The 22,313-nt window shown below is 43.4% G+C and overlaps 1 protein-coding gene across 1 annotated transcript in view; it reads right to left on the reverse strand.

The window, feature by feature from the left end:
- LOC124034565 (unconventional myosin-Ih-like) overlaps window positions 1–10,411 on the reverse strand; it is a 40,263-nt gene extending 29,852 nt beyond the window's left edge. Inside the window, exons 1-7 of the mRNA XM_046347929.1 lie at window positions 10,265–10,411; window positions 7,247–7,408; window positions 6,912–7,027; window positions 6,406–6,604; window positions 671–751; window positions 372–551; window positions 186–284 (exon numbers count right to left, since the gene is read on the reverse strand). Coding sequence (XP_046203885.1) covers window positions 186–284; window positions 372–551; window positions 671–751; window positions 6,406–6,604; window positions 6,912–7,027; window positions 7,247–7,408; window positions 10,265–10,270 — 843 coding nt within the window. The 5' untranslated portion in view covers window positions 10,271–10,411. The remainder of the gene's footprint in view (window positions 1–185; window positions 285–371; window positions 552–670; window positions 752–6,405; window positions 6,605–6,911; window positions 7,028–7,246; window positions 7,409–10,264) is intronic.
- Window positions 10,412–22,313: the final 11,902 nt, after the last annotated feature.

Here is a 22,313-nt window from a genome sequence, read left to right on the forward strand (position 1 = left end):
GTGAGGGTTAGGAATAGGGTTAGACTGGTGGCTGGCTGTGTGTAAGCAGCTCCCCTCACACACACATATACATAAAGCAAAAGTATGTGCAGCCTAGTACAGCACAGTATACTTCAATAAGATATACAGCTCATTTGAATGTCATCACAAAAGCTGTTTCCACAAACAGTGTGACAGCAACTCACTTGTATATCACTCTCGTCAAAGTCGATGACGGACAGGGCGTTTCTCACCGTCTTCCAGTCGTTCTTGTCATTGATCGAAGTCACATTGGCACACTCGTCCTGTTTGAGAGAGGGAGTTGCCATTATAGAGTGGCAGTTAGCCTAGCCCTAGATAGCCAATCAATCGACCACAGTGGTTGCCCATACTTGCACCAAGTAACTGTAGTGCTGGCAGTTGCTCTCGAGGCCTAGCTGATGCAGCAGGTCTTCCTCCCCTCCCTCCACCAGCTGGTAGAAGATGTGGAAGTTCCTCTCTCCATGGTTCTGGTGGACCACTCGGGACTTCTCCAGCAGGTAGCTCAGGATATGGCCACCCACGGCATCCCCCTGGAGGGTAAATGTGATCAATTATCAATTAGCCTCAATTAACTGCTTACCAGACCTGGACCTGAATTCACAAATCGTCTCAGAGTAGGAGTGGTGACCTGGGAAACATCATTTCTTACCTGGATGTCAAACTGGATATCCATGTACTTTCCAAAGCGACTAGAGTTGTCATTCTTCAGTGTTTTGGCATTGCCGAAAGCCTGTTGGGAAACACTGAGGCATTAATCAATGAGAGATTTACTACTGGGTCGTTCCACGAAATGAGTCCCTTTTGGGTAGTGTAACTTGGTAAAAAAACACTTTTCATTTCATCTAAAATTGATGTTCAACTAAATAAAAAAATAATAATCTGATCTCAAGAGGTTATAAAAAAAGACTATAGTAAGTACCTATTAAGTGCCAAATAAAGTAACAGGGTTGATGATTTAATCTTAAATCAGTCACAAATCCCCTCGTGACAGGGAGAATGGAAGCTTGTTGTTTGCAACAGGGAGGGGCAATTGAATGCAAGCTTCTAAAAATTATAATTTAAGAAATAACATTCTAGCCTGTCTATGTATAGGTAACACGGTTAATGTGTTATGCTAGAACCACACCCCCAAATGTCCATAAAGAGTAGAACCAGTTCGTTCACCTGCTTTTACATAAAGAGTAGAATCAGTTCGTTCACCTGCTTTTACATAAAGAGTAGAAACAGTTCACCTGCTTTTACATAAAGAGTAGAACCAGTTCACCTGCTTTTACATAAAGAGTAGAACCAGTTCGTTCACCTGCTTTTACATAAAGAGTAGAACCAGTTCGTTCACCTGCTTTTACATAAAGTAGAACCAGTTCGTTCACCTGCTTTTACATAAAGAGTAGAACCAGTTCGTTTACCTGATTTTACATAAAGAGTAGAACCAGTTTGTTTACCTGATTTTACATAAAGAGTAGAATCAGTTCGTTCACCTGCTTTTACATAAAGAGTAGAACCAGTTCGTTCACCTGCTTTTACATAAAGAGTAGAACCAGTTCGTTCACCTGCTTTTACATAAAGAGTAGAACCAGTTCGTTTACCTGATTTTACATAAAGAGTAGAACCAGTTCGTTTACCTGATTTTACATAAAGAGTAGAATCAGTTCGTTCACCTGCTTTTACATAGAGTAGAATCAGTTCGTTCACCTGCTTTTACATAAAGAGTAGAACCAGTTTGTTCACCTGCTTTTGCATAAAGAGTAGAACCAGTTTGTTCACCTGCTTTTACATAAAGAGTAGAATCAGTTCGTTCACCTGCTTTTACATAAAGAGTAGAACCAGTTCGTTCACCTGCTTTTACATAAAGAGTAGAACCAGTTCGTTCACCTGCTTTTACATAGAGTAGAATCAGTTCGTTAACCTGCTTTTACATAAAGAGTAGAACCAGTTCGTTCACCTGCTTTTACATAAAGAGTAGAACCAGTTCGTTCACCTGCTTTTACATAAAGAGTAGAACCAGTTCGTTCACCTGCTTTTACATAAAGAGTAGAATCAGTTCGTTCACCTGCTTTTACATAGAGTAGAACCAGTTCGTTCACCTGCTTTTACATAAAGAGTAGAACCAGTTCGTTTACCTGATTTTACATAAAGAGTAGAATCAGTTCGTTTACCTGATTTTACATAAAGAGTAGAACCAGTTCACCTGCTTTTACATAAAGAGTAGAACCAGTTCGTTCACCTGCTTTTACATAAAGAGTAGAATCAGTTCGTTCACCTGCTTTTACATAAAGAGTAGAATCAGTTCGTTTACCTGATTTTACATAAAGAGTAGAACCAGTTCACCTGCTTTTACATAAAGAGTAGAATCAGTTCGTTTACCTGATTTTACATAAAGAGTAGAACCAGTTCACCTGCTTTTACATAAAGAGTAGAATCAGTTCGTTCACCTGCTTTTACATAAAGAGTAGAACTAGTTCACCTGCTTTTACATAAAGAGTAGAATCAGTTCGTTTACCTGATTTTACATAAAGAGTAGAACCAGTTCACCTGCTTTTACATAAAGAGTAGAATCAGTTCGTTTACCTGATTTTACATAAAGAGTAGAACCAGTTCACCTGCTTTTACATAAAGAGTAGAACCAGTTCACCTGCTTTTACATAAAGAGTAGAACCAGTTCACCTGCTTTTACATAAAGAGTAGAACCAGTTCGTTCACCTGCTTTTACAAAAAGAGTAGAACCAGTTCGTTCACCTGCTTTTACATAAAGAGTAGAACCAGTTCACCTGCTTTTACATAAAGAGTAGAACCAGTTCACCTGCTTTTACATAAAGAGTAGAACCAGTTCACCTGCTTTTACATAAAGAGTAGAACCAGTTCGTTCACCTGCTTTTACATAAAGAGTAGAACCAGTTCACCTGCTTTTACATAAAGAGTAGAACCAGTTCACCTGCTTTTACATAAAGAGTAGAACCAGTTCGTTCACCTGCTTTTACATAAAGAGTAGAACCAGTTTACCTGCTTTTACATAAAGAGTAGAACCAGTTCGTTCACCTGCTTTTACATAAAGAGTAGAGCCAGCTCACCTGCTTTTACATAAAGAGTAGAGCCATCTCACCTGCTTTTACATAAAGAGTAGAACCAGTTCACCTGCTTTTACATAAAGAGTAGAACCAGTTCGTTCACCTGCTTTTACATAAAGAGTAGAGCCAGCTCACCTGCTTTTACATAAAGCTTCTCACCTGCTTTTACATAAAGAGTAGAACCAGTTCGTTCACCTGCTTTTACATAAAGAGTAGAACCAGTTCGTTCACCTGCTTTTACATAAAGAGTAGAACCAGTTCACCTGCTTTTACATAAAGAGTAGAACCAGTTCGTTCACCTGCTTTTACATAAAGAGTAGAACCAGTTCGTTCACCTGCTTTTACATAAAGAGTAGAACCAGTTCGTTCACCTGCTTTTACATAAAGAGTAGAACCAGTTCGTTCACCTGCTTTTACATAAAGAGTAGAACCAGTTCGTTCACCTGCTTTTACATAAAGAGTAGAACCAGTTCACCTGCTTTTACATAAAGAGTAGAACCAGTTCGTTCACCTGCTTTTACATAAAGAGTAGAACCAGTTCGTTCACCTGCTTTTACATAAAGAGTAGAACCAGTTCGTTCACCTGCTTTAACATAAAGAGTAGAACCAGTTCGTTCACCTGCTTTTACATAAAGAGTAGAACCAGTTCGTTCACCTGCTTTTACATAAAGAGTAGAGCCAGCTCACCTGCTTTTACATAAAGAGTAGAATCAGTTCGTTTACCTGATTTTACATAAAGAGTAGAACCAGTTCACCTGCTTTTACATAAAGAGTAGAACCAGTTCACCTGCTTTTACATAAAGAGTAGAACCAGTTCACCTGCTTTTACATAAAGAGTAGAACCAGTTCGTTCACCTGCTTTTACAAAAAGAGTAGAACCAGTTCGTTCACCTGCTTTTACATAAAGAGTAGAACCAGTTCACCTGCTTTTACATAAAGAGTAGAACCAGTTCACCTGCTTTTACATAAAGAGTAGAACCAGTTCACCTGCTTTTACATAAAGAGTAGAACCAGTTCGTTCACCTGCTTTTACATAAAGAGTAGAACCAGTTCACCTGCTTTTACATAAAGAGTAGAACCAGTTCACTTGCTTTTACATAAAGAGTAGAACCAGTTCGTTCACCTGCTTTTACATAAAAGAGTAGAACCAGTTTACCTGCTTTTACATAAAGAGTAGAACCAGTTCGTTCACCTGCTTTTACATAAAGAGTAGAGCCAGCTCACCTGCTTTTACATAAAGAGTAGAGCCATCTCACCTGCTTTTACATAAAGAGTAGAACCAGTTCGTTCACCTGCTTTTACATAAAGAGTAGAATCAGTTCGTTTACCTGATTTTACATAAAGAGTAGAACCAGTTCACCTGCTTTTACATAAAGAGTAGAATCAGTTCGTTTACCTGATTTTACATAAAGAGTAGAACCAGTTCACCTGCTTTTACATAAAGAGTAGAACCAGTTCACCTGCTTTTACATAAAGAGTAGAACCAGTTCACCTGCTTTTACATAAAGAGTAGAACCAGTTCGTTCACCTGCTTTTACAAAAAGAGTAGAACCAGTTCGTTCACCTGCTTTTACATAAAGAGTAGAACCAGTTCACCTGCTTTTACATAAAGAGTAGAACCAGTTCACCTGCTTTTACATAAAGAGTAGAACCAGTTCACCTGCTTTTACATAAAGAGTAGAACCAGTTCGTTCACCTGCTTTTACATAAAGAGTAGAACCAGTTCACCTGCTTTTACATAAAGAGTAGAACCAGTTCACCTGCTTTTACATAAAGAGTAGAACCAGTTCGTTCACCTGCTTTTACATAAAAGAGTAGAACCAGTTTACCTGCTTTTACATAAAGAGTAGAACCAGTTCGTTCACCTGCTTTTACATAAAGAGTAGAGCCAGCTCACCTGCTTTTACATAAAGAGTAGAGCCATCTCACCTGCTTTTACATAAAGAGTAGAACCAGTTCGTTCACCTGCTTTTACATAAAGAGTAGAATCAGTTCGTTCACCTGCTTTTACATAAAGAGTAGAGCCAGCTCACCTGCTTTTACATAAAGAGTAGAGCCATCTCACCTGCTTTTACATAAAGAGTAGAACCAGTTCGTTCACCTGCTTTTACATAAAGAGTAGAACCAGTTCGTTCACCTGCTTTTACATAAAGAGTAGAACCAGTTCACCTGCTTTTACATAAAGAGTAGAACCAGTTCGTTCACCTGCTTTTACATAAAGAGTAGAACCAGTTCGTTCACCTGCTTTTACATAAAGAGTAGAACCAGTTCGTTCACCTGCTTTTACATAAAGAGTAGAACCAGTTCGTTCACCTGCTTTTACATAAAGAGTAGAACCAGTTCGTTCACCTGCTTTTACATAAAGAGTAGAACCAGTTCACCTGCTTTTACATAAAGAGTAGAACCAGTTCGTTCACCTGCTTTTACATAAAGAGTAGAACCAGTTCGTTCACCTGCTTTTACATAAAGAGTAGAACCAGTTCGTTCACCTGCTTTAACATAAAGAGTAGAACCAGTTCGTTCACCTGCTTTTACATAAAGAGTAGAACCAGTTCGTTCACCTGCTTTTACATAAAGAGTAGAGCCAGCTCACCTGCTTTTACATAAAGAGTAGAGCCAGCTCACCTGCTGTTACATAAAGAGGAGAGCCAGCTCACCTGCTTTTACATAAAGAGTAGAGCCAGCTCACCTGCTTTTACACGATGATTTAACTATTACGTGCTCAATGTTTCTTTTGGAAAAAAGTTTTTTAAAAGGAACAGTTTCACCATATTAAAACAAGAGTTCAGTTAACATAACAGGGTTGACCTTAAAATGAGGGACAGGTTTTGTTTTACCTTAAAATTAATCAATAATCACATTAAATAAATAATTATCCTCAGAAATTACTTTGTAAAAGCAACAAAATAACTACGGCTTTACAGTGATGGTGAAATCTTGGAGAAATGTTGGTTGGACTTCAGAGAAGTCACAGAGTCCTGAATTTGGGTAATTTAGCAAGTCTTTATTCATATATAGGACATTTTTTATTATTCATTTTCCATGTGGTCTATTTAAAGTGCACTAATTTAACAGGATTTTAAAACCCAATATTAAGGCCCAGTTCTTACTTAAAATATCGAAATGACTCATTTTGTGGAACGACCCTACTATGTGATCCAGGATGTGTGATAGCCTGGTCCCAGATCTATTTGTACTAAACAGCTATGATGACAATAAACATAGCACAACACAAATAGTGAGAGAGCAGAAACAGATCTGGGACCAGATCTGACCAGATGTGTGATAATAGTGAGTGCTAAGAACAGTCCAATCAGACCTCTAGTACAGGGTTGGACACCAGCATCCGGTCCCTGACACTGTCCAGTAGGGTGGTACTGGGGCAGCTCACAGCATAGTACTGTAGGATCTTCTTGGAAGCCTCCGTCTTGCCGGCACCACTCTCCCCAGAGATGAGGATGAAGTGGTTGTTTGCCTCAGCCATCATGGTGTGGTAGGCGTTGTCCGCCAGGGCATAACTTCAGAAAAATGGATTGTGTCAAGTGATATGTACATTTTGCATTCCACAATGAATCATTTGTACACGGATGCTGGGCCAGTAAGGAATGAGAATAATGAAATAAAATCCTATATATTGTATATGCTGCTCCTGTGCTTTATTCCTGCACCCAGACAGACGTCAGACAGCGATTTTGTATTAACATTGTATAACGTTGTACCGTGTATGAGCTTATACCGTGGATTGACATCTGACCTCATGAGTGACAAACAATACAATTTCAACATGCAGATAGACATGCACAAAAAATGATGTAACACACTCACATATGTGGTGGAAGCTCAAAAAAGTTGACGCCCATGTATATATCCATCTGTTTTTTACTGTAGATATCCAACTCCTTGTAGGGGTTCACAGACACTAGCAGAGTGCCTATATAGGTCTGCACAGGAAGAAACAACAGGTTTACAGTATATCTGTAAGTTGATAGTTCTTCAACATTCGCTAAAAATCCCAGAAAGTTGCTCATAATATATTCTTCCTTCAACTATTGCACCAAAATAGGATCTGCTCTTGGGTCTAAAATGATGGCGTCATTATACGTGATACTACATACTGTATAACATAATGTTGGTACTAAGTTAGCCACTTCCGAACTCACATAAATTAGGTCCTCACTGAAGCGTTTTTTCAGGTTGCCTAGGAAAGCAGTCTCGCTGGTATGGGTGTCCAACAGGACAAAGTCCTGGATCCCCACGCGGTCTCGGGCGGTCAGAGCCCCCTCCATGTCCAGCTGACCCTGGGCACCCTGTGCCTTATGCCCCTACAGCCAATCACACAGCAACAATGCTTGATATGAAGGATACCTACTGTACATAAGGGCTTGAAGACGAAAATGAGCATTTCATGAAGGTATTATGAGCTGTTTATGCATGTTTTACGAAGTCCTTATATAGTTCCACATTTACAGACATGCATCCAAACAAAAGTGTATGGATAAATAAGAGGACTTCTAGAGGCACAGAACTTTTCGCTTTGGGGTCCGCTAATTAGACATTCATTGGAACTGAGCACACCGCTCCACCTCATGAGAATTTTGTTTTTGTTTTTTTCCTAAAACTAAGGATTTGAGTAGTTTCATGAGATAAGAAATTGATTAATATTATATCATATGTATGCCATTTGTATATGAACCATACAGCCAACATTTGACGTAAACAACTAGCAACTCCTCCATCGTGTATAAGTCAAGTTACAAAAGGCTCTTTGGTTGAACAGAAAAAAGCACAAGCGGAGTCCCTGTTAGTTCTACTGAAACAAGGACTCTGTGGCTCTCATGGGGCTTTGGAGCAGAGCCCTCTGATTGTGTCGAGGTAGTCTACAGACAGAATCTAATGTTGGCTACAGAGCACATAGTACGGCGGTGTTGGCCAGCAGCCCATAGGCCACCACAGCTCACACCAACCAAACACACCAACCTCACCCTGTGCAAATGGAACAGGGGAACACGAAAACAACGGCACATTTGAGAAAAGCAGAGTGGGAAAATGTTCAGTAATCTGTTTTGCATTCTCAACACCAACACTTGGACCAAAGGTTTCTTCACAGCTTTTGTAGGTTTTCTTTTTTTCTCCTTCTTTAGAAGGCAGAACTCCTTTGATTCTCAACTCTGTCTGTAAAAAAAAAACATTTCAAAAAGATAATCCATTGGATCTAATTGACACAAAGCCCTTAGTACCCAACCCCACCTCCCCACACACTCCCCTCCCATTCCATAGCCCTTGTTACTTCTGAGAAAGGCCAAGTGTTTTTGTCCTGTAAATACCACGGAGCAGAGACAAAAAGGAGGTTTTTAAAATGCAGTCTACAATCCATTACATATATTCCCCTAGCATATCCATTCAGTAATTATTCATTAGAAAACATTTAACGTCACAGTCAATTTCACACTGGCCAGTTGAAACACAATAGAGGAGATTTGCCCTATTTTGGGGTGAGAAGGGGAGGGGGGGGGGGCGGTTGGACAGAGGAAGGGTGAGGGCAAAGGAGGGAGGGAATGAGGGAGGGGGCAGTATTTGTCTGATCTGAGAACCCTCTGAAACGGGGCCGTCTTGAGACAACGGGGCAGACTAAATAGTGCAGTAACGGTCTGTGTCCCGCTGTTTGCTATGACACTCATTTAGTCTGCCCTGGGAGTGAACAATAGGGGCTTGTTCCAAGCAATCCTGTGCTGTAATTTGGACTTCATTACTCTTCTCACACCGGGCACCATGGATGGAAAGAGGGGGGGGGGGCTGGTCAGATGAGATGTTTTTTTCCACCTGTCAGCCAACCTCCCATCTACCCCCACCCCCCAAATCTCACCCCCTCTCCTTAACAATACCCCTCACTCCGTGTCCCCACCAATAACCCTCACCGACCACCTCCCCGCAGTCTTCCCCCACTTTAAGCCATTGAGACAGGTGAACAATATCATTGAAGGCACACCATTTGAGATGTCAAAATCAATCTGGCAACTTGATGGTAGTGGTGTATTTTTTTTACACTGCCCTCCTTCATGGGAACAAACATTTCTCAAGGCAGTGCAAGCAGACGATGTGCAAAGCTCAGGGACGGATGGGACGGGATACTGTACAGCTCCATAACAGATCATATGTATTAAGTAATTCAAAGAACTGTTAATACAGCTACTGTACCTGATGAGGCAGAATATCTGTACTCGAATGGCCACAGTAAAGCAATAACTGTGTACAAGACACTGACTCTGTGAGGTTACTGTACTACAGCTGTGTGGACTGGTGACATGCTCATATTACTGAACACGGCAGAAGTCCATGGACAAATGCCTTTTATCCATCTAGGCTATATTGAATAACAGATAAAAGTGACTGAAATATTGTGTACCTAAAACACTCGGAGATACAAAGCCCATGAAGAACAGTGGAAACAATGGTTACGTAGGGAACCCAATCAGCCATTCATTGTCAGATCAAATGACCAATTGTCTTAAGAGATGCCCCTTCATCTTGGTCTAGAGTGTCAACCAACATCGCCTGAAACAGTGGTGACCTCATCTCATCCTTGTGAGAGATGGATGTGGAAGGGGAAAACTAACTAGGAAGACCCAGTGAAACATGGGTCATATTCATTAGGCACCAAAAGGAAGAAAATGGACTGAAACAGGGATGGACTACCTGAACTTGTCCAATAAGAAACATGCATGTTTGTTCTCTGTTGCAAAACATTTTTTTTTGTTTTTATTCCATTATGTGCCCTAATAAACAGGACCATCATGAGACACTCAACTCCATGGCAGTCCGCTCCTCAGCCAGGAAACAAGAAAACCTGTCTCCAAAGGATGGAATGAGCCTGCCTCCATCCATTCTTCTATTCTGCCCCGCAGCATGGCGGCCAATCTCTTCACTTGATCAACAAGATCTTGTTACACCCCACTAACAGAGTGGGCCTCCATCCCTTTCTTAAGCACTCTATCTACACTCCACGAGCTGGGCCTCTATGCCCCCTTCTGAAAAACACGGTCAGACAGTGAACCCCCAATGGGATGATATTGGTTATTTTATATTTTTTACTTGTAAAGATTTTTAACTAGTTAACTAACATCCTAGCTTTAAAAATACAAAATGGAACACAAACAGTACATTGGAACATTCAATCATACCTGCATTCTCCAAATCTGTATTGGTCAGTTCTCAGTCAAACTCAGGAATGGGATGGGGACATTCAGGTTGGCTCCAAATTCTTCATTCACCCTCGCTGGACCGGAGTTATATCACACGTGTGCTGCTTCTCCATGTCCTCCCATGCTCTATTCAGTCACTGTAGATGAATCACTGACCATTAGTTGGCAAAAATCTAATTCTGAAGAAATCCTGTATTTACATTACAGTCCTTTCTCCTCTGCAGCCACTACAGACCCATCACTGAGGATCTACCACTGGGGTTGGTGGTCCTGTCTACCTGTGTGCTCTGCTCCTCCACACCTTAGTCATACCGACCCAGGCTCACGGCACTGCGGCCCGGCTGCTTAATCTATCATTCATGCCATGGGGGATAGAGGTGGAGGGACAGGGAGATCTTATTCTGTGCTTACTTGAATGTCTACTAGCTCGACGGGGTGTAACACAAAGATGCAGAAACACAATCCAATCCAACCCTCCTCCGAGTCTCTCTTTTCGTGTGTGTGTGTGTGTGTGTGTGTGTGTGTGTGTGTGTGTGTGTGTGTGTGTGTGTGTGTGTGTGTGTGTGTGTGTGTGTGTGTGTGTGTGTGTGTGTGTGTGCGTGCGTGCGTGCGTGCGTGCGTGCGTGCGTGCGTGCGTGCGTGCGTGCGTGCGTGCGTGCGTGCGTGCGTGCGTGCGTGCGTGTGCGCGTGTGTTCGAACCAGCAGCACAGCAACCCCCGCTGGCATAGCATAGGACTGGTTACTGATCTTTGATTACATTGCAGGCTAATTACAAACTACTCAGAGTATAGTTCCACTGGGCCACCGCTATTTCAGAAGGGTCTCTGACTGCTGCTACAAGTGCCCTGCTCGACATAATGCTTTTCTCATAATGCCAAGCTGGGTCATATTCATTCTTGCACACCATAGAAAAATGTAGCAATATGTTTTGCAACAGAATACAATAACAAGTGTTTCTTATTGGACAAGTTTAGGTAATCACTCAGTTTCAGTCCGTTTAGTGACTAATGAATACGACCCTGATATTAAATCTTAGAGCTCTCTGATCAGATTTTAATGATTGTGGATTCAAGAAACTTTGCTTTGCGCGTGCACCATAGAAAACTACACACGCTTGACAAGAAATGTCTCAAGGTTTACGAGATAACCTCCAAAAGGCCTGGGAATACGAACAAAATTACCCTTTATACTCTCCCATCATATATTTAAGCAATAAGGCACAAGGGGGTGTGGTATATGGCCAATATACCTCGGCTAAGGGCTGTTCTTATGCACAATGCAACGCAGAGTGCCTGGATACATCCCTCGACCATATACCACAAAACCCTGAGGTGCCTTATTGCCATTATAAACGGGTTACATACGCAGTAAATATAAATGTTTTGTCATGCCCGTGGTATATGGTCTGATACCACGGCTGTCAGCCAATCAGCATTCAGTGCTCGAACCACCCAGTTTATAATAATCAGTATATTTACATCGTTACACTATAAACGTCCAGTTGTAAGAAAAAAGAAGAGACAACTTATAAAATAAAAACTTCAGTAAGAGACTGTTGGGTCGTATCAGGTTTGTGGTGTTCCCTTGTATTGGGTATTCACAGGGAAAGACCACAAGGGAGCATTAACCTGGTAACCTCAGTAACATGGTAACCTGTAGCAGCAAACACGCATGCATGAATGCAACGCAAGTACGCATGCACACACAAACACACACGCACACGCACGCACACACACACACACACACACACACACACACACACACACACACACACACACACACACACACACACACACACACACACACACACACACACACACACACACACACACACACACACACACACACACACACACACACACACACACACACACACACACACACACACACACACACACACACACACAGGGGGAAGGAGAAGCACAGGTGTCCATTTCCACTGGCCCGATGACCTAAACGAGACAAAATATCAAATGTCCCTCTATTTGTGGCAGTTCAAGCTGCTTCCCACCATTGGAGTAAAGTTAGACATAATGGATGTTCAGATGTTGCCCATTTCAATTATCCACCCTCCACTCCGAAAAGTTGTCAAGGGGCTACTTCTGCCCGAGCACCCCGCCTCTCTCTCCCCAATCCGGCAGCCCAGCAATGCTTGTCCAATCTTAACAAGCTTTGCGCTACCCACTGGGCTATGATTCAGCACGAGACCCGGCTAAATCCAATTACACAGGAGTCAGAGAGGTTGATTTTCCCATTAGAGAGTCCATGCTGAGAATGAAGGCTGGATGATAACACTCATATCATCAGAACATTACAGCCAAGTCCCTCCCTCTCTCGCGCCCCCCCTCCCCACTTTCTATCTCTCTCCCGCTCTCTCTCTCTTCCATTCCCCCTTTCCCTCTATCCCTCTCTCGCTCCCTTTTTATTTCTTTCATAGTCCATCAAAGTAATTTTTCAGAGCAGCGGAACGAGGGCCGAGCTCCCGTCTTCAGTTCATGTTCCAGCCGTGGAGTCCACGGTCAGCAAGGTTAATTACTCCCTGTATACATTGAAGGCAGTTCTTTACTTTCACAACATTTCGTGTCTTTGTCTGAAGCTACAGTATATGACATAAGAACCACCTGTATGTATTTCTTTCAATTTACAGTATGATTTCATATGTATGTGAACAGCATTTTTCCCTATTCTGTATGAATAACAACAGGTCATCAAAATAGTTAAACGGTTTTAAAAACAATTCTAATAAATGCAACAGTTGGACAATGGATTTTTGAAATCCATCAGATGTTGGCTGAATTATAGCACATTAAACATTTCACTGGCACTGACAAATCATTAGTTCAGGTATTCCATTTATTGTGATTTCTTCTTTTTTTTCATAGAATGCACTCATATGCAGTGTCTTCAGAAAGTATTCATACCCCACATTTTATGTGGCAGCGATTACAGCTGTGAGTCTTTCTGGGTAAGTTACTATGAGCTTTCCACACCTGGATTGTGCAACATCTGCCCATTATTATTTTAAAAATTCTAAAATTCTAAGTCTAAACTGAAACTCAGCCACTGTTCTTGGTAAGCAACTGCAGTGCAGATTTGGCCTTGTGTTTTAGGTTATTGTCCTGCTGAAAGGTGACTTCATCTCCCAGTGTATGGTGGAATGCAAGCTGAACCAGGTTTTCTGCTTGGATTTTGCCTGTGCTTAACTCTATTCCATTTCTTTTTTATCCTGAAAAATTCCCCAGTCCTTAATGATTACAATCATACCCGTAACATGTTGCAGCCATCGCTATGTTTGAAAATATGGCGAGTGGTACTGTATTGGATTGGCCCCACACTACACTTCAGGACAAAAAGTTAATTGCTTTGCCACATTTTTTTGCATTATTACTTTAGTGCCTTGTTGCAAACAGGATGCATGTTTTGTAATATGTTTTATTCTGTGCAGGCTTCCTTCCTTTCAATTTCAATTAAGTTAGTATTGTGGAATAACTCCAATGTTGTTGATCCATCGTCCGTTTTCTCCTATCACAGCCATTAAACTCTGTAACTGTTTTAAAGTCACCATTGGCCACCATTCCTTCCGCTCTGGCAAATGAGTTTGGAAGGACACCTGTATCTTTGCAGTGACTGGTACACCATCCAAAGTGTAATTAATAACTTCACCATGCTCAAAGGGATATTCAGTGTCTTCTATATTTGTTCTTTCCCATCTACCAATAGGTGCCCTTCTTTGGGATTGAATCTGTGTTTGTAATGACCTGCTCGACTGAGGGGCCTTAATTGTAGGTGTGGGGTACAGAGATGAAGTAGTCATGTTAAACACTATTATTAACACTATTATTGCACACAGTGAGTCCATACAATTTATTATGTGACTTGTTAAGTATATTTTTACTCCTGAACTTATTTAGGCTTGCCATAACAAAGGGTTGAATACTTATTGACTCGAGACATTTCAGTTTTTATTTTTTTATTAAATTAGTAAACACTTTGAAAAACATAATTCCACTTTGACAATATGGGGTATTGTGCGTAGGCCAGTGGAAAAAAAATCTATTTGATCCATTTTAAATTCAGGCTGTAACACAACAAAATCTGGAAAAGTAAAGGAGGTGTGAATACTTTCTGAAAGCACTGTATACATTTTCTAATGGCATCAGGTATTTCAAAAATATTTAGTGTTCAAATTAAGAAAATTGTATGTGCCTCATTTGCATAAATACACTGGGTGTCTTTTCATATTGTCACACCATGATCTGTTTCACTTGTCTTTGTGATTGTCTACACCCCCCTCCAGGTGTCGCCCATCTTCCCCAATATCCCCTGTGTATTTATACCTGTGTTCTCTGTCAGTTGCCAGTTCGTTTTGTTTCGTCAAGCCTACCAGCATTTTTCCCTCTGTTCCTGTCTCTTGATTGTTCCTGTTTTCCCGGTTTTTACCTTTCTGCCTGCTGTCTTATACCTTTGCCCCACCTATCTGGATGACTGATCCCTGCCTGCCCTTGACCTGTCTTTTGCCTGTCCCTGTTGGATTAATAAACTGTTGTTAATTCGACGTTGTCTGCATCTGGGTCTTACCTGAAACGTGATAGTACGAACTGGCCATGACTGACCCAGCAGACCTGGGCCAGCTGCGCAATGCCATCTCCTCCCAAGGAGCCTCCATTGGTAGGCACGAGGAATTGCTTCTTGGCCTTATGAGGGTGTCCAAATGTTGGCTGAACGCCATGACCAGGTGTTGGACATTTTGTTGGAGCAATTCCGCGGGTTGCCTGGGAGGCAGCCTACCATGTAACCCCACAGCCACTCCACCTTCTCGGAAGCCCCGCTTACCTCCCCCGGAATGCTTCAATGGAGAGCCGAGCAACTGCAGGGCGTTTCTAGCTCAGTGTGCACTTGTGTTTTAGCTTCAGCCCTCTTCCTTCCTCTCAGATCGCTCCAAGATAGCCTCACGCTGATGTCCAGGATGGCTCTCTCCTGGACTACTGCTGTATGGGAACAACAGCCATATGCGTTAGACTGGAGGGGTTCGTGGGAGAGGTGAAGAAGGTTTTTGTTGCCGCGTTCTCTGGGAGAGAAGCTGCCCGGATGCTAATCCAGCTTCGGCAGGACTCCCGCAGTGTAGCAGACGATGTGGTGGATTTCCACACGTTGGCAGCGGCAAGTGCTTGGAACCAGGAAGTGCTGTTTGATATGTTCCTGCACAGCGTCTCGGCAGTTACCTACGAATCTCGATTTACTCATCGCGTTCACCATCCTATCGATGGGCGATTACATGAACGACGGAGGGAGAGGGCATTAGATTTCTATGCCTATGCAAATAGGCAGCTAGGCAGAGCTGGGCTGTCGCCAGCAGAACGGCAATACAGGATCAACGCGAAGAGTTGTCTGTATTGCGGGACCTTTGGTCATTTGGTGTCCTCCTGTCCTAAAAGACCAGGCTCACCGGCAGGAGCAAGTACTCTGGTGGGCCAGTCTAAATCTCTCCGGGTTCTCATTGACTCTGGGGCAGATGAGAGCCCTTTGGACGCTACAATGGTTTCCGAGCTGAACATCCCCACTCAGCCCTTTTCCATTCCATGGAAAGTCAGAGCACTGGACGAGTGCTCTATAGGCCGGGTCACTCATAATACCACTCCCATCAACGTACGGGTGTCAGGGAATCACAGCGAGACTATTCAATTTCTGCTCATCAAGTCTCCTCAGATTCCCGTAGTTTTGTGATTCTCCTGGCACCACAATCCCCTCATCAACTGGTCTACGGTGCCATCATGGGCTGGAGTATGTTCTCCCACGCACATTGTCTGAAGTCAGCGCAACCTGCCCTGAGACATCTTCCTGGGGGCTTGGAAGGTGCCCCGGACCTCTCCGGTAACCGGATGTATATGCCTGACGCTGTCCGCTCCGAGGTCCTGGAGTGGGCCCATTCCTTCAGGCTTGCCTGCCACCCGGGCTTCCGTCGGACCCTGGCCTTCATGCGACAGTGCTTTTGGTGGTCTACTATGGCTCCGTATGTCACCGCCTGCACGTTCTGTGCTCAGAACAAGACTCCTCGGCAAGCTCCGGCTGGCCTTCTTCAACCGCTGCCTGTCCCCCACTGTCCCTGGTCCCACATATCCCTGGACTTCGTCACAAGTCTTCCCCAGTCTGAGGGCAACACTGCCATCCTGACTGTGGTCGACCGGTTTTCCAAAGCCGCCCACTTCATTCCGCTCCCTCCCCAAACTACCCTCGGCCAAGGAAACGGCCCAGCTCATGGTGCAGCACGTCTTCCGGATTCATGGACTGCCTGTGGACATGGTCTCCAACCGGGGTCCTCAGTTCTCGTCCCCTCCCGGAAGGCACTCTGCACACTCTTGGGTCGTTGGCCAGCCTCTTCCACCCTCGGTCCAATTGCCAGTCAGAGCGAGCCAAATAGGACCTCGAGACTACCCTGCGCTGCTTGGTCTCCGCCAACCCCACCACCTGGAGCCAGCAGCTTGTGTGGGTGGAATACACCCGCAACACCCTTCCCTGGTCTGCCATGGACCTATTGCCATTTGAGTGTTCCCTCGGGTATACGCCCCCGCTTTTGCCCGAACAGGAAGAAGAAGTTGGCATACCTTCTGCCCAAATGTTTGTCCTCTGCTGTCGCCATACCTGGAGGAGAGCCCGGTCGGCCCTCCTCAAGACCACATCCAGGTATTGACGACAAGCGGATTGTAATCGGACCCCAGCATCATCTCGGGCAGAAGGTATGGCTATCCACCTGGGATCTGCCCCTCCGGGTGGAATCCCACAAACTCTCCCACTGGTTTATCAAACCTTTCCCCATCTCCAAGATCATCAGCCCCTCTGCTGTTCATCTTCTTTTCCCCGTACCTTCATATATATCGCACCTTTAATGTGTCCAGAGTTAAACCCATGTCTCACAGCCCTTTGTCTCCCGTTTCCAGGCCCACCCCTCTCCCCCGTCTCATCGATTGCCAACCGGCATACACAGTGAGGCATCTACTGAAGGTTCGACCTCAGGGCAGGGGGTTCCAGTACCTGGTTGACTGGGAGGGTTATGGCCCAGGGGAGAGGTGTTGGGTCCCCGCCGGGGACATCCTGGACCTAGGCCTCATCACGGACTTCCAACGCCGACACCCTGGTCAACAAGGTATGCGCCCAGGTAGGACACCAGGTGGCGGGAGGGGGGGGGGGGTACTGTCACACCCTGATCGGTTTCACCTGTCTTTGTGATTGTCTCCATACCCCTCCAGGTGTTACCCATCTTCCCCATTATCCTCTGTGTATTTATACCTGTGATCTCTGTCTGAGCCACTTTGTTTTGTTTCGTCAAGCTTACCAGCAGTTTTCCATCTGTTACTGCCTCTTGATTGTTCCTGTTTTCTAGTTATCCCGGTTTTGACCTTTTCTGCCTGCTCTGACCCTGAGCCTGCTTGCTTTTCACCCTGTACCTTTGCCCCACCTATCTGGATTACTGATTACTGCTCTGCCACTGTTGGATTAATAAACTGTTGTTAATTCGACGCTGTCTGCATCTGGGTCTTACCTGAAACGTGATACATATATGAATAGATTAAAATAAAGGGGTGGAACATGGCTGCAATCACCAAAAACGTGTTCTGTCTTGGCTGGGACTACTTGCACTCACCTGCACTGTCTAGAGACTGCCTCATCAATTACTGTTGTTGTCCCGTTCTGGTGTAAAATTCAACAAGTGTGCCAAAAGCAGGACACCCTTGGATATAACATCAATATGCTTGGCTGTAGATTACATCTACCTACAGTTGAAATCCAAAGTTTACATACACTTATGCTGGAGTCATTAAAACTTGTTTTTCAACCACTCCACAAATTTCTTGTTAACAAACTATAGTTTTGGCAAGTCGGTTAGGACATCTACTTTTTACCTGACACAAGTTATTTTTCCAACAATTGTTTACAGACAGATTATTTCACTGTATCACAATTCCAGTGGGTCAGAAGTTTACATGCACTAAGTTGACTGTGCCTTTCAACAGCTTGGAAAATTCCAGAAAATTATGTCATGGCTTTAGAAGTTTCTGATGGGCTAATTGATATCATTTGAGTCAATTGGAGGTGTACCTGTGGATGGATTTCAAGGCCTACCTTCAAACTCAGTGCCTCTTTGCTTGACATCATGGGGAAATCAAAAGAAATCAGCCAAGACCTCAGAAAAAAATTGTAGATCTCCACAAGTCTGGTTCATCCTTGGGAGCAATTTCCAAACGCCTGAAGGTACCACGTTCATCTATACAAACAATAGTACACAGGTATAAACACCATGAGACCACACAGCAGTCATACCGCTCAGGAAGGAGACACATTCGGCCTCCTAGAGATGAACATGCTTTGGTGCGAAAAGTGCAAATCAATCCCAGAACAGCAGCAAAGGACCTTGTGAAGATGCTGGAGGAATCAGGTATAAAAGTATCTATATTCAAAGTAAAACGAGTCCTATATCAACATAACCTGAAAGACTGCTCAGCAAGGAAGAAGCCATTGCTCCAAAACCGCCATTATAAAGACAGACTACGGTTTGCAACTGCACATGGGGACAAAGATCATACTTTTTGGAGAAATGTCCTCTGGTCTGATGAAACAAAAATATAACTGTTTGGCCATAATGACCATTGTTATGTTTGGAGGAAAAATAGAGAGGCTTGCAAGCCAAGGAACACCATCCCAACTGTGAGGCATGGGGGTGGCAGCATCATGTTGTGGGGTTGATTTGCTGCAGGAGGGACTGGTGCACTTCACAAAATAGATGGCATCATTAGGCAGGAAAATTATGTGGATATATTGAAGCAACATCTCAAGACATCAGTCAAGAAGTTAAATCTTGGTCACAAATGGGTCTTACGAACGGCCAATGACCCCAAGCATACTTCCAAATCTGTGACAAAATGGCTTAAGGGCAACAAAGTCAAGGTATTGGAGTGGCCATCACAAAGCCCTGACCTCAATCCTATAGACAATTTGTGGGCAGAACTGAACAAGCATGTGCAAGCAAGGAGGCTTCCAAACCTGACTCAGTTACACCAGCTCTGTCAGGAGGAATGGGCCAAAAGGCATCCAAATTATTGTGGGAAGCTTGTGGAAGGCTACCTAAAATGTTTGACCCAAGTTCAACAATTTAAAGGCAATGCTACCAAATACTAACTGAGTGTATGTAAACTTCTGACCCACTGGGAATGTGATGAAAGAAATAAAAGCTGAAATAAATCATTCTCTCTACTATTATTCTGACATTTCACATTCTTAAAATAAAGTCCTAATTGACCTAAGACAGGGAATTTTTTACGAGGATTAAATGTCAGAAATTGTGCCAAGCCTCTTGGTGCTAGGGGGCAGTATTTCATTTTTGGAGAAAAAAAACATTCCCGTTTTAAACAGGATATTTTGTCAGGAAAATATGCTAGAATATGCATATAATTGACAGTTTTTGATAGAAAACACTCTAACGTTTCCAAAACTGTAAAGATATTGTCTGTGAGTATAACAGAACTGTTGTTGCAGGCGAAAGCCTGAGAACAATCCAATCCGGAAGTGCCCCAGGTTTAGAAAGCGCTGCGTTCCAATGACTCCCTATTCGGCTGTGAATGTACCATCAACAAGCTTACGCTTTCTACGTATTCACCAAGGTGTCTCCAGCATTGTGATGTAGTTTTACTCATTTCTGTTGAAGAATAGCCGTAGGCGGCCACATTGCGTAAGTGGTCACATGGTGGCTCCGAGAGAGATTCTCGTGTAAAATACAGAGGTAGCCATTACTCCAATCGGTCCTAGTGAAAAACGAATTGTCCCGACGGATATATTATCGAATAGATATTAGAAAAACACCTTGAAGATGGATTCTAAACAACGTTTTCCATGTTTCTGTCTATATTATGGAGCAAATTTTGAATATTTTTCGGAGTTGTGGTGACCATAATTTCTGGGCGATTTCTTAGCCAAACGTGAAGAACAAACGGAGCCGTTTCACCTACAAAAATAATATTTTGGAAAAAAATGAACTGAGATGACAGGGTGATTAACAAAAGGCTAAGCTGTGTCTCAATACATTTCATTTGTGATTTTCATGAATAGGAATATTTTCTAGGGATATTTATGTCCGTTGCGTTATGCTAATTCGTTTCAGGCGATGATTACGCTCCCACATGCGGGTTTGGGAGTCACAAAAGGATGTATTTGGCTAAGGTGTAAGTAAACTTCCGACTTCAACTGTATATACACTGCTCAAAAAAAATAAAGGGAACACTTAAACAACACAATGTAACTCCAAGTCAATCACACTTCTGTGAAATCAAACTGTCCACTTAGGAAGCAACACTGATTGACAATACATTTCACATGCTGTTGTGCAAATGGAATAGACAACAGGTGGAAATTATAGGCAATAATTTGAATGCTGGCGGTGCTTTAACTCTAGTGGTAGCGTGAGATGGAGTCTACAACCCACACAAGTGGCTCAGGTAATGCAGCTCATCCAGGATGGCACATCAATGTGAGCTGTGGGAAGAAGGTTTGCTGTGTCTGTCAGCGTAGTGTCCAGAGCATGGAGGCGCTACCAGGAGACATGCCAGTACATCAGGAGACGTGGAGGAGGCCGTAGGAGGGCAACAACCCAGCAGCAGGACCGCTACCTCCGCCTTTGTGCAAGGAGGTGCAGGAGGAGCACTGCCAGAGCCCTGCAAAATGACCTTCAGCAGGCCACAAATGTGCATGTGTCTGCTCAAATGGTCAGAAACAGACTCCATGAGGGTGGTATGAGGGCCCGACGTCCACAGGTGGGGATTGTGCTTACAGCCCAACACCGTGCAGGATGTTTGGCATTTGCCAGAGAACACCAAGATTGGCAAATTCGCCACTGGCGCCCTGTGCTCTTCACAGATGAAAGCAGGTTCACACTGAGCACATGACAGACGTGACAGAGTCTGGAGACGCCGTGGAGAACGATCTGCTGCCTGCAACATCCTCCAGCATGACCGGTTTAGCGGTGGGTCAGTCATGATGTGGGGTGGCATTTCTTTGGGGGGCCGCACAGCCCTCCTAGTGCTCGCCAGAGGTAGCCTGACTGCCATTAGGTACGAGATGAGATCCTCAGACCCCTCGTGAGATCATATGCTGGTGCGGTTGTCCCTGGGTTCCTCCTAATGCAAGACAATGCTAGACCTCATGTGGCCGGAGTGTGTCAGCAGTTCCTGCAATCAGTTCCTGATGCTATGGACTGGACCGCCCGTTCCCCAGACCTGAATCCAATTGAGCACATCTGGGACATCATGTCTCGCTCCATCCACCAACGCCACGTTGCACCACAGACTGTCCAGGAGTTGGCGGGTGCTTTAGTCCAGGTCTGGGAGGAAATCCCTCAGGAGACCATCTGCCACCTCATCAGTAGCATGCCCAGGCATTGTAGGGAGGTCAATACAGGCACGTGGAGGCTACACACACTACTGAGCCTCATTTTGACTTGTTTTTAAGGACATTACATCAAAGTTGGATCAGCCTGTAGTGTGGTTTTCCACTTTAATCGTGAGTGTGACTCCAAATCCAGACCTCCATGGGTTGATAAATTTGATTTCCATTGATAATTTGTGTGTGATTTTGTTGTCAGCACATTCAACTATGTAAAGAAAAAAGTATTTAATAAGAATATTTCATTCATTCAGATCCAGGATGTTATTTTAGTGTTCCCTTTATTTTTTTGAGCAGTGTATATATATATATATATACATACTTTACACAGTTTGCAAGATCAGACATAATATCACTATAATCTGAGTGTTCATTTTCAGAAGTTGCTTTCATTTCAGGCAGTCTAATTTGTAAACACAACTGTATTCAACTATAACTTTCTTCAATTCCACAGAAAATGAACACCCATCAAAATAACGGTCTTATTCTTCTCTTTCTTGTGATGTAAGGGCCGAGATGATGTGTTAAATCCCAGACGAAGATTTACTGTTCTTATGCAACGAAAATAATGCATTCGATGAGCCCATTTCCACCATTACTG

Source organism: Oncorhynchus gorbuscha, linkage group LG04 (assembly GCF_021184085.1).
Source record: "Oncorhynchus gorbuscha isolate QuinsamMale2020 ecotype Even-year linkage group LG04, OgorEven_v1.0, whole genome shotgun sequence".
NCBI lineage: Eukaryota > Metazoa > Chordata > Actinopteri > Salmoniformes > Salmonidae > Oncorhynchus > Oncorhynchus gorbuscha.